At 50.0% G+C, this 13,008-nt stretch overlaps 1 protein-coding gene across 1 annotated transcript in view; it reads right to left on the bottom strand.

Annotated features, from left to right (window-relative positions):
- PARP1 (poly(ADP-ribose) polymerase 1) overlaps positions 1-5,875 on the bottom strand; it is a 32,870-nt gene extending 26,995 nt beyond the window's left edge. The window contains exons 1-4 of the mRNA XM_032103301.1: positions 5,664-5,875; positions 1,672-1,834; positions 1,041-1,159; positions 111-325 (exon numbers count right to left, since the gene is read on the bottom strand). Coding sequence (XP_031959192.1) covers positions 111-325; positions 1,041-1,159; positions 1,672-1,834; positions 5,664-5,783 — 617 coding nt within the window. The 5' untranslated portion in view covers positions 5,784-5,875. The remainder of the gene's footprint in view (positions 1-110; positions 326-1,040; positions 1,160-1,671; positions 1,835-5,663) is intronic.
- Between the last annotated feature and the right edge of the window lie 7,133 nt (positions 5,876-13,008).

Below are 13,008 nucleotides of genomic sequence, written 5' to 3'. Positions count from 1 at the left end.
CGACCAATATTCTTTTAACAGAGACAACAACGTCACTAAACATTTATCATGGATGTATTTAAAGGCAATGGCTCCTCCAGACAACACAATTTCTCACACTAACCACCTACCCTTCACTCTTGGTAGCTGGAAGCTGCTTCTTCAGAGTTTCTTTATCTTCAGCTTTCAAGATGCTGAAACCCAGCAGCTGGGTGGCCCCGTAGGCCGGGAGGAAGCCCAGCTCTGCTCGGCGGCTCACAAAGCAGTCCGGGTGGTACCAGTTATCTATCATTCCCAGCTGGGGCTTTTCGGGATGCACCATCTTCTTGGAAATCCGGATCTGGCCCTGAGGTAGATTAAAGTGACACAAGAGCAATTGTTAGGCCATTCTGGAAGGAGCAGGATGTTAACAAGTTACCTAAACATCTGTAAAACAGTAACAGCTCCTCTATCAAAGTCTGCAACTTTTGTTCAAGCCCTCTCACTACAGTTCCTCTGCTTTCTTCAGTACTCTTGCTAGGTTGAAAAAGTTACCTTTTTAGGTAGTTTTCTGTTCAAAATCCACTCAAACTGGGTAATCCTGTTGTCTTTATTCCAACTTCCAGTAAGCTTTACCAAGTGAAACTCTCATGAACAAGCCTCATAAAAGCAAATCTAAAAATTAACTTTATGTCCCTACCACCCAAACATCAACGCTAATATGATTTTACCCTGTCTTCTGCAAATTACTTTTCAGATGTCCAACAAGTAGCTGGTTTGCAGTCCAGCAACAAGCAGGAAAAGCTGCAGTTAGTGGTGTTTGTCTTGCCACAGAAATGCTGGTGAGCAGCGTTCCCAGCCTGCTCCAAGACCCAAGTGAAAGGAGGGATCACCAGGCTTGAAGCCCAGGCTACCATGCCTGAGGGATGCCTTTACTGTCAGCTGTCCAGGACACAGCTGCTCCTCAGAGAAATGCAGCTCTGCAAGTGCTTTCCATATGTAGGACAGACAGGAAGCAATTATAAAAGCCACTGTTTGAATTGAAACTGGTGAGAGAAAAGATGACACGGAGAACTTTTTACCTTTTCTATCTTCTGCTCACAGCCTTTGCAAGTACTTCTGTTAGACTTGGCATATTCTGCAGCAAAGTCATTTAGGCTCTTCTCAGACTTACCACCTCCTTCCTGTTCCCCTCCTTTTCCTGGAGAACAAAGCAAATACAGAGTTCAGCTTTAATATGCATTCCCTTACTCTCTTATTCTCTGCCCCAGATTGTTAGCAGTCTGCATTAATAAATCTCTGGTGTTCCAGCCACTCATTTGTCCAGAACTTGAATACAGAGCAAGACAAGCAGTCCATGCTCAAAAGCATCCAAGAGCCACCCTAACCATGCACTGAACTGAAGTTACCATAAAAACAACACACTACAACAGCATCTGCTAACATTAAAGAATTGAAAACTAAATACACCAATCATGATAACAAGAAATATTTTTCAATATATCTGCCAACTGACTTGGCTTTTTCCCCTCACTGATTTAACATTCTGGATGATACTGTCAGCATCCTAGCCCTGGAGTGAGGAGACACCTCAACAATTCTTCTGGCATCACTAGCTGAAGGGACATGGACATCAAATCACCATAATAACAGCCCAACAGAAGAGAGCACAGTTCCAGCTGAACTCCAAGTATCATGAGTAATTCCACCTACCTCCTCCAGGCCCTCCAGTTTCAATGGCTTTCTTGATTTTCTCCTGATCTTCCCACCGAAGCTCAGGGAAGCCATCAATATCCGTGTGGGACACGATTCGAGCCCGCTTCCAGAAGCAGCTGTAATGGTGCCAGTGAGGGACTTTGCCATCAAACATGGGCGACTAGGAAAAAAGCACATTAGGCCAAAATGAAATAATTCAAGCAGAACCAAGGGGAAAAAACAAAACAAAAAACAAAGCCCAAGATAAAAAGGAGTATCTGGGTAAACACATGTGATTTCTTTTTCTTTTTTATTTTTCTTTAGATCAAGAGATGGATACTATTTAGGACAAAGTCTAAGAAGAAAATCTAATAAGACAGACAAGCTGCTGGAGAGATATCCCACAAGGGACAGACATGGAAGGAGCATTTAGCTAGCTTAACCAGTTCATCGCCCTGATGCTCAGACCATCTGTTTTACTGGAAAAAAAAAAAAAAGGTCAGCCTCACACAGCCCTTGTGAGGCTGTGCAGCACAAGAGGCTGCTGGCCTCACTCCACAGTCCCTTTGAGAGCCACTTCTCAAGCAAACTGTCCATATCCTGGAGAATCTATGTCAGACATAAGATGAAAAGGGCAGCTCCAAGGATTGTAGCCTGAAGAAATTCCTGAGTGGCCTGTAGGATGTAGAGACAAAATTCAAGGGAAACACCAGAGCCCAAATAAAGTCAGAGGTCGAGAGCAGGCCACAAAGATGATCAGAGGGTTGGAGAACCTCTTCTGTGAAGACAGGCTGAGAGATTTTGAGATGTTCAGCATGGAGAAGAGAAGGCTCCAGGGATACCTTATAAGACTTTCCAGTACCTGAAGTGGGCCTACAAGAAAGCTGAAGAGAGGAGTTTTCACAAGTGCTTGTAGTGATAGGGTGATGAGGGTGGTGAGGCCCTGGGAAAGGCTGCCCAGAGCCCCATCCCTGGAAGTGTTCAAGGCCAGGTTGGACGGGGCTCTGAACAACCAGGTCTAGTGGGGGGCATCCCTGCCCACAGCACGGGGTTGGAATGAGATGATCTTCAGGGTCCCTTCCAAACCAAACTATTCCATGATTCTGTGATCAGGACAGAAGCATCTCCCTAGTCCTCCTTAAAGTGCAGCTCCAGAGTGCCCTGCTGCACACCAAGCACTTGTTTTCCGAGTACTCTTCTTGTTTAAAATTCAGACACAACAGGTACCATCCTGGCATCGCTCCAATTACCCACCAGGCAAAATAACCTTTCAGTGGTTTGGCTCCAAATAACACACACAAACAGCTGCTGTACTAATAATACTCGGTGCAGTACAATTATTATTACTGATGATACAGAACTAACGACGTAGGAAAACCTTCCATGTGTCACTCACTAACAGGAGGGAGCCAAAAACAACCGCAGAGTTCCGTGCATGAGCAGGAAGGAAAGGGCTTCGAAGACCACAGCATGGAACCAGGGGAGCTGGGAGCTCTAACTACAACCAACCATCTACCCAAACTGTAAGAAGACATTTTTACTTCCAGATGGACTCTTCCCACAAGCCAGGACTTGGATTACCCAGTTACCCTCACAGCACCACAGCAGCCACCCTGCGGTTGCTCTCAGTGTGTCTGTAAGTCACATGCAATTTTGGCACTGAAAGTTGGACCCATCTGGGCTTTTACCTAGAGTTTTCCTGGAGGACTCCTCAGGGCTGTTCCTAACACAAAAGCTTTTGGGGCTCAAGGCACTGGGGTATACAAAAGAGAGCAGAGCTGGCTCAGTCTTTAAGACAACCATAGAAGCAGTGAGTAATCTCCTCTACACAGAGTTTTAGACTCTTTTCTCTGTGTGGAAAATGAAACCTCCAGGCAGGCTAGGCCTTGTTTACACAACTTCTCTCTGCTCACCTATCTCTAGACCATAGTTTCCCAAACAAACTAAGAAAAAAAGAGACCGATTGGCTTTCATATTGCACATTCAGATAACAGAAACCGCTCGGTTCCAGCTGGAAGCAAAAGGCAAAGCTGGTGCTGGTCCTGCAGGGCCTGGGTGCCTGCTCTGTGCCAAGCACCCAGAATCCCACTGTCATTCAGAGCTCTTCACTTGAGGAACCAAAACAAAAAGGGGGAGGGGGGGGGTACAGCAAACACAGCCAAGGACTTGGTCTGGGCCTCCCTTTAATTTCTCCAGCACAATTTGCAGAAATGCTCGATGCACTGATGCTAGCACAGAGGCTGCTCTGCAGGGGATTTCCCCAGTAAAAAGCAAGGGGCCCGCGTGCTCTGGTGAAATTCATGCATTTACAGTGTGATGCTCAGCAGCAGGGTGTGCTCTGCTGGTACAAAAACTGGCAGTGGGCAGAGGAAAAAGCAAGCAAATTCAAGAGGTTGTGGGGGAAATAAATAAAACCACAAGTGTTTGGTGTAAGACCGGCAGTTTTCGGGAGATGTCTGGCAATGAAAAGCACTGGCTCTGTGAGGAATGTCATGGTCCCCAGGAGATCGCTCCATAAAACAAACCCTAGAGAACCAGAACACAACCCCTGGCCCCCGTGCTGAGGAAGGGCAACACGCCTCGCATCAGCCTCAACTGCTGGGCAAGACAGGAAGGGATAACAAACGTGAGGAAGCCGAGGAGCAGCAGCCGGAGCAGGGGAGGAGGAGCAGCTCCAGCGAGCGGCTGAGGGCAGCCGGGGAGACAAAAGGAGAGGCACAGGAACACGTGCGAGCAAACGCTGCAGCTTGGCACCGCACGGTCCCACATCTTTCCCAGGGGAAGGAGGCTCTGGGGAACAAAGGCAAAGGCAGGTATTTCCCCTCCGGGGCAGCAGCTTTGCCTCCAACCCCGGCAGACCTGCCAGCCCCGCCCGGCAGCCAGCAGGCCCCCGCAGCCCAGGCGAGGGGGGACCGGGCCCTTCCTCCCCCCCGGCCCCGTACAAGCGGTGCTTCTCCCGGGGGCACAAGCGAGGTACGTCCCCGGCTGCTCGGGCGGCCGGGGGCCACAGCACCCCTTCATCCGCAGGGCTTTGCGCTGGCGTTCGCACGCCACGTCCTTGCTCGCCTTCCGCAGATACACGCATATGCCTTTGCTTACCTTCCACAGCAACACCCCCAAACTCAGCCCGCCCCCAGCACGCTGCAGGTGCCCCCTCCCATCTGCCCTGCAGCAGCCACGGGGGATAAAGTACCCCCCTCCCAGGAGAGCGGCGATTCCCTCCGCATCCTCCCGCAGCAGGGCGGGATGCCGGGTCCGTGCACAGCTCCCAGCCCCCCAATACAGGACGGCGATCTTCCCTTCCTTCCAAAGGAAAGCCGAGCAGTCCCTTCCCCAAAAGGCAAATAACAGCGTGAGGGCAGCGGAGAGCAACCCGTGCCCTCGCAGCCCACTCGCCCATCGCGGTTCAGCTGTTTCACGCCTGCCATGCGGCAGCCAGCTCTGCGAGACCACCCGGGCCCGGCTCATCCTGGGGCTGCCCCAGGCCTCCCACACCTTCCGGGCCGCAGTTCCTCTGTCTCGTGTGCAAAGCGCCCACCGAGCCGGGATTCCTGGCCCCGACACCGAGCGCTGCGAGTGGCAGGCGCTTCCCGGGGCACGGAAAAGCCGAGCCGCGGAGCTCGCCTCGCCCTCCGGACGGCAACAAAGCGCTTCTGTGCGCGCCCCCGGCCCCACCATGTCACCGTACGGCGAACTTTGCACCGCTTCGCTTCCAGCCGCCCCTGCAGCCCGGGGGTGCGGGGGAAGCGGCTCCCCCCGCCCCGGGGAGCGCTGCGAGCGGGGCTGCCCCGGGCACCGGCGCTGCTGCGGACACGACAGCGAGCGAAGGCGTCTCTGCTAAAAATAGGCTGCGCTCGCCCCCGCGGCAGCGAAAGGTGCGGCCGAGCGGCTCCGGAGCACCGCGGCGGGCGGAGGGAGCGGAGCCCCGGGCTGGTCCCGCCGCCGGCGGTACCGAGCGGAGCGGCCAGCTCAGCCCGCCCCCCGCCCGCGGCGGCCCCGGCACGCGGTACCTGCACCATGAGCGCCAGGCGCAGCGAGTCCTTGGCGATGCTCTCGCCGCACTTCTTGCAGGAGGCGCGGCCGCTCTTGGCATACTCGGCCCGGTACAGCTTCTCCGCCGGCTCCGCCATCGCCGCCGCTCCCGCCGCCGCGCCCCCGCCCCGCGCCGCGCGCCCGCCGCGCCCCCGCCCGCGGCAGCGCCAGCCGAGCGCCGAGCGCGCACCCCCGCCTTGCCGGCCGGGCAGCTCTACCGCTCGGGCATCGATTAAGCGTGCCTGGAGGTTCCTCCTGTGTATCAATGGGAGGCGGGCGCGGCGGCGCGTCTCGTGGTGCGGGGCCGCGCTGCCCCGTGCGGAACGCGGGTTCGAGTCCCGCCGCCACCCTGCCCGTCCCCCTGCATCCCTGTCCCGCACCCCGCACAGAGCAGGCTCCCGCGTCCTGGGAGAACCTGAGCTCAGCAGCTCTCCCGCAGATAAATATTAGCTGCGTGATGCCGTTCCCAGATAGGCGTTTCGGTAGTGCCCAGCGACAGGACGAGGAGCGATGGCCATAAACTAAAACACAAGAAGTTCCACCCCAACATGAGGAAGAATTTCTCTACATGAGGGTGGCAGAGCACTGGCACAGGCTGCCCAGGGAAGTCGTGGAGTCCTTTTCTGGAGAAAGTCAAACCCCACCTGGACTCGTTCTTGTGTCACCGGCTCCCCCTTGGCAGGGGGGTTGGACTGGGTGATCGCCAGGGGTCCCTTCCAACCTTGACAGTTCTGTGATTCTGTTTCCTCCAGCCCCTAGAAATAACAGTGGGGCTGCTGACAAAAACAAAGAAGAGTACTTCGATAAAAAATCTGGGATTTTTTTCTACCTCACAGTAGATAATTATCCTCTACTATCAGCAGAGGGCATTGGCTCTGCAGCTTCCCTGGAGAAAGGACGAGGAGAGCACTGAAGCTACTCCAAACCCTTGCCAAATATTTGTCATTAATTTTATAGAGATTCTGAAACCAGGGTTCAACGAAGGCAGGATGTGCAGGTGTCACTCGGAGGTGCACACCAGCATCTCAGCAAACCTGAGATGTTGACACACCTTTTATCCCGTGCTGCCCATCTCCAGGCTGTCAAACGAACGCAGAGTTTGCCTTCACAGCGAGCCCCCCAACAGCCTGCGGACTCCGCGTGGGAAGGATGGGTACATCACCGGGGATTTGCGGAAGGAGGACAACAAATCTCTGCGAAGCACTAGATGGTGCTACGAACACACAGTCAGACATCCAAGTGCTCCACACAGCGGAATCTTTGCTCTTGCAAATTACTTCCAGGAGGTCTTGGCCCAGACGCCAGTGGTTCAGAGGCAGATCAGTGCATTTGGTCCCACCCTGAGGAAAAAATGAGGAGAAAACCCAGGAGAGTTCATCTGGATGAAGTGATGGGTTGCCCCTCACACTGCCTGGCATGTTTGCCATGGGGTTTGCCCTGTTTGAATGTGACCAGCAGAGAAGCGTGGACCGGCATTCACCCAGTTCAACAAAACTGCTGCCACCCTGCTCCATCTATGGGCATCCAAGAGGAAAGCAAATAACAAACAATTAAGGATTGACTCAGAAGAGTTGTCCTAAGTCAAGTCAATGGCCTGTTTCACCCTGATCCCGCCTCTGCCAAGACCTGACCTAAGAAAGGCCAAACAAGCACTGCTTGATCTCCCAAATATTTCCCAGCCTCACGAGATTTGTGGCTCAGGGATTTCCTGTGCACCATCATCCTGGGGGGAATTTTTCTTCTAAGGATTTGTCCAGTTTCTCTGAAAAAAACTATTTTGTTTCTATATTATTTATTTATAGTGTTTGAGCAAAAGAAAAATGGCTTCTTGTTGATGTTTCCTCTGGCTGGGACTACTTTCACTCCTAAGAAAGGCAGCCCTGTCCAAACACCAAAATACTCCTCCACAGCTTGCAGCCTAGACACTTGCAGAGGATCTGTAAGATGTCATTGAAGACCCATACACAGACATTCACAGGCATGCAAGCATGAAAACAAGCAAAGAAAGTGACTGTAACAAATGGCTGTTCAAAGCTTAACCTTTCTCTCTTTTTGGGTTATGAATGAATACTATATTAATACTATTCAAAATGGGGTTTAGTGGATTTTCTTTTATGAAAGGCATAGGTGGTTCTTCTGTACAAATGAGCTCAAACACTGCTTGAAAGGATCAGGCTCAAAGCTCTGGGCACTTTACCTTTTCAGCCTTATTTTGAGAATTCCACAGGAGTTTGTCTGGCTACAACCAGTGCCTTGCTTTGAAACAGGAATGCCTGCACAGCAGGAATTACATTGTTACGGTCCTTATTGCAGTGTAATTTCCTCTGTAGGCAAAATGTCCTGATTTTTGGTGTCAGGAGTTGCCAAATCATGTTAGTCCTTTTCAAAAATGTGTTGATCTCAACAGAACTGCCTCACTCTGTGTCTTCCCAAGTGTGACATGTGGATCACAGCACATCCCTTCCCTCTCCTAGGGCAGTGGGGGACCAGTGAGTCAGTGCTAACACAAACAGCTCCGAGGATACCAAGTGTTGTTACAAAACAGGGAATGCTTTGGCAGCAGCTAGGAGAAGTGGCCACTTTTCTGGGGAATCATCCCTTTAGGTTAATCCAGTTTTTCCAGAGCTCTCATATTTAGCTGCTGGGTTTTACCAGAGCCTGCATGCAGCAGGAGCAAGGGCAGTTAAAGAGGGAAATATTTTTATGATCCCTCACAGGCTGTCTACATCCCTTTCTAACAATATTCCCATCTCAGTGGACCGATGACTTTTGAGATCCTGTTGGATGACAAGTGCTGCACCAACACGAGACCAATGGTTTGTGTTTCCTCTCAGTTACCAGAGTAGAGCTCGTGGTTATTCTCAGAGGTGTTTTTCTTATCTCCGTATACTGACACTGAGATGCCAAACTGGCTGCTGGTGCTTTCAGAGCAGCACTTCCCAGGAAAACCAACCCATATCACCCACGTGCCCATGGGCTCCCATAGCTCACTGTGCTGCAGACAGGAGCCGAGGTGAGGAAGGGGGTATAATCAAAGGGTTGGATTTGCAGGCTTCATCATAAATGTCAGGGTATTTGGAATTTTCTTAAAGCCTCTGTTTCTGGAATCTCACCTCTAGGATGCCCCCAGCAACTTCTGTTCACCAGAGGCAAACCCTACAGACAGAGTAAAGAAGAAAACAATGGCCCAAGGAAGCCCAGCTCTGGCAGTTTTGAGTGTCTCAGACTGTGAAATTCAGTGCCAAGCATTCAGGTGCCTGGCTTGTGGCTTCAGGGCACCACAAAGAATTATATTTTCTTTTCTGGGCCATTTTGCATCAGATTCCCCTGAAAGGCAGAGGGAAGTATGTCAAACTCCTGGTACCAGAAAGACATAAGTTATCTTTTCAGTGTCACAGGACCAAATGCTTCCCCTCGGATTGTTCTGACAGAACCCTGAACACGAAATCTTCCAGACCGTGTTGCTTTGGGCTCCACTTCTGACACATGCTTGAGATGTCTCCCTGCAAGATTTCCACCCTGCTAAGCATCTCACAAAGGGTGAGAAAATGTGGGACATATATAGGGAACACGATCGCTCACAGCCTGTAGGGGAGTCAGAGCTGTTCTTGCTCAAGCCTGGATTTATTGCTGCAGGAGACTTTATAGTATTTGGCCTCTGATATCAGACAGCTCGAGAGTTTTGTAACAAAAACCCTTTCAGTGCTAGGTTGTCCTGTCTGTATTGATGACCCACTTTTTTCATGCCACTGTATATAATCAAGTGTGGCTGGGAGGACCCTGTTTGCATCCAGGCAAGAGGCTACAGGCAACCCCTGCTGTGGCTCAGCTGTGCCTTCTTGCTTATGCAAGTGATCATCCCATTGACATCCCTGAGACTACACCAGTGGGAAAGGGATGTGAGGCTGTGCACCCCCCATAACTGAGCATCTTATTGTCTTTTCTTTCCATGAAATAAATCAGAGGGCTTGTTGTCCTGTCTGGGGGTTCTAAAATATGTTTTGAATAGCTTAATAACTTCCCATGGCTCCTCTCTCCTGGATGATCATTAGCATATGCAATCTCTTTAGCTGAATTTAGAGTGTTCCTGCAGGGCAGAGGTGAAGTTTTGGCGCCCAGAGCTGGCCTCCTTCTCAGCCCTCCTGAGCAATTTTGCATTACAGTCCAGCACAGAACTCTGTGTGAAGCTGCCCTGAAGGTCCCTCCATTCTTTAGAAAGCTGCCTTAAGTAAACCTGGTTTTTTAGCTTTCCAGATGCCCAGGAAAATAGATGTAGGAAAAGGCAAGGAAGGAGGTGTGACTTAATTCAGTGGTGTGGCTCACATATCCTGAATCTGAGGAAGATAATATTCCAAAGCCAGTGGCAGAGCCGAGTGCAGCCACAGAACTTGCCACAGTTAGTACCTGGGTGCTTGCCAGGCTTTGAGGTTATTCACTCTGACATTATCCCCATATAGGAAAGACTGTGCCATTATCCCTGGTTTACTGTCCCCTCGTGGCAACCGAGACACAAATCACTATGTGATGAAATTAGAGAGTGGGAAATTAAAAAAGAGTAGAAGGAAATTTGTTCTCGTGGCAGGTTAATTAAACCAGAGCCTACAGCCAAAGGCAGATGTTGTGGCAAAGTAATGCTGAAAGGAGTTGTTTAGAGCTCTCCTAACTGCAAATGTTAAAAGGGACATAGAAGAGTGAGCTTTGGAGATAAAGTCCATACCTAATTTATGATGACCATGAGGAGACATAACATGCGGAAGAGATGATCTTCAGAATCTGTGTGTGATTCTGTATGGGGAAGAGATGATCTTCGTCTCACCATGGGTCCTACCTTGGAAATGCTCAGCCCAGTGAGCTGGAGACAGAGGAGCACTTGCTGAATGGGCAGCTGTGGTCCATTCTTGATTTCTGCTACCTGCCAGCAAGAATAAGAAATCACACCCAAGGAAAAAGCAGTCTCCCAAATCCTGGGCTAATCCCACAGCCATTCCATCAGCCTTGGTCAGAGTTCATGAAAAAGGATGGCAAACTCCCTCATGGGCTACCTTACTACCTTTTTTGTGTGGATGCTGCCTACCTGAGTTCTCCCACGTGAGTTCCCAAGCACCACCTTTCCCCTTTGTAGTGCAGTGGGGCTGTTAGGAATCCTGCCTGTGTGGATGCCACTTGTAAAAAGCTCTGCTGCCAAAGGAAGGAAGCACCAGCTGCAGCACTGAAAATGTTCAAGAGCAGAAACAAGGAGAGAAATTTGCAAAGTTTGTGCTCAGAGATCTGTGTGTGCCAATCCCAAGCTATAGCCTTATGGAGGAGTTTAATTAAGGACGGCAGCTTCCCCATCTGAAGCTCTAATCCCAAATACATGTTGTCTCCACATAGGCTCAAAGCCAAGCCGTGACTCCTGACTAGAGCACCCCAGGGCAGATGGCCACATCCCTGGGGTGGCAGATACCTGCCCTACCTGTGCCAGCAGTCTGGGTATCCTCTGGTCCAGAACAGCTGCCAAAATACATACTGGGCAGCACAAGATATCAGGTGGAGAGTCTGCATATGGTTCCCAGTTTGGATCCTTGAAAATGAATAAAGAAAAGCAAACCAGTAGAGCCAGAGGGCTAAAAGGGACAGAGGAGCCAATGAAACTCTCAGTAGCATTGTGCTAATTGGGTATAGAAGAAAATGACATTTCTGCAGTCCAGCAGGTGCTCTGTGCTAGATGGAGGCTGCACAGGCCCTTTGCACAGGCACCACCAGCCTCTAAAACAAATCCACCTTTGAAATGGGGATTTCTCACAGCATTCTGTTAAAGAGCAGTGAAACTGCGCAGGGAATTGAAACATGTCCAGTTAGTGACCCAGCTAGTCTCCATAACTTACCCAAAATTTAAATCCCATCTGATTTTGATAGGCACAGACAGCTGAGACCTTGCTTTCCCAGTCCAGCTAAAGACAGACTTTGCTTTGCTTGTACCCACACTGGCTCCTTTTGTCAGGCAAAGGCCTGAGGCATTTGTTTGGGTGCTCTGCAGCTCTGCCCAGGTGAGCAGCAGGATGTTTTTTCTGGTCTTTGAGCATGAGTGACTGATTCCAGTAATTCATTAAGTGCAACAAATGAGTGGTGACAGTGGAGGCTACACTACCCCATAATTCATCTCCCTTGCCTCTTGATGAGAAGGTTTCCTGTTACACTGGGCAGACCTGTCCTCATCACTCTCCTTACATCTCTCTCATTCTCAGTTACCTTCAGACAGAAATGTGTCCAGTCCCAGAAACTGTGAATGTCCTTCTTCCTCAGTTGTAAAAAATCTGCGAGGTGCTTCTTGCCTATAGAGCCCTGGGTTTAGCTATGAGCTCAGCAATGGTTACACTATTTGGAAGAGCTAAATACTTCTGCCTGAGTCATAACTTGCTAAAAACAAGTCAATCTAGCTCCTCTGTAATCCATTACTTTCAGAAAACTCTGAACTGCTGGTAAATGCCTTAACGAGAAGCACTGACCATTTATTTAATAAACTTTCTGAAGCATTTCTCAGCTCTATTACAATCACACATTTTATCTTGGCAGTCTTCTTTTGAATTGTATACTCGTTAGGGAATCTTAGTCTTCTTTTGTGACCAGTAACTGTTAGGGGATATCCTGATTAAAGGATAATTGATTTCTTTGTCCTAATAAAAATACACTTTTTAAGGGCATCTGATGCACTCACAAATATGCAAAGTATTCAGTCCCTAACCCAGGCAGTTTGTATTTATTCAGGTTTCTAATTCTAAAGATCCCGTTTACACAATGGATGGCACAGAGAGGGATGGCCCAGAGAGGGAAGGCTGGCAGCAGAACGCAGGAGTCCTGGTGTCTGCTCTCCTCATCCTGGAGAACAATGTCAACACTGAGGACACACACTCCAGTGTTGCTCTAATTAGAGCAAACCAGCTACAATCAGATTAACTTTGTTTGCACTGTTTGCAGACAAACGATGCACAAAACACAGCACAGAGCTAAAGCACACAGCGCACTGGTAATAGATGGCATAAAATAAAGCAAGCAATGATGAAAGTGACTGCTTGATAAACACATCAGCCTGGCCAAAGGCAACACATATCAGAGGAAGATGTTTGTTTTCACTAAAGCTGCAGCAATCTCCAGCTACCAAGTGAACTTTACAGAGGATTAGCGGTGCTGGAAACTGGAGTCCTCTTTTCAGCCAGAGAAAAACTGCACAAGGGCAGTACAAGGCCAGTATTGCCACTCATGCATCTTATTTCTGGGCACACTGACCTCTTGGTGGGTGTAGGAGGGCATGCTCCTCTTTGCTGAGGTTGCAGGCAGCCAGAG

The sequence above is a fragment of the Corvus moneduloides genome, chromosome 3 (genome assembly GCF_009650955.1).
Source record: "Corvus moneduloides isolate bCorMon1 chromosome 3, bCorMon1.pri, whole genome shotgun sequence".
Lineage (NCBI taxonomy): Eukaryota > Metazoa > Chordata > Aves > Passeriformes > Corvidae > Corvus > Corvus moneduloides.
The sequence above is the reverse complement of the archived record's forward strand: the minus strand, read 5'-3'. Positions and strand labels throughout refer to the sequence as shown.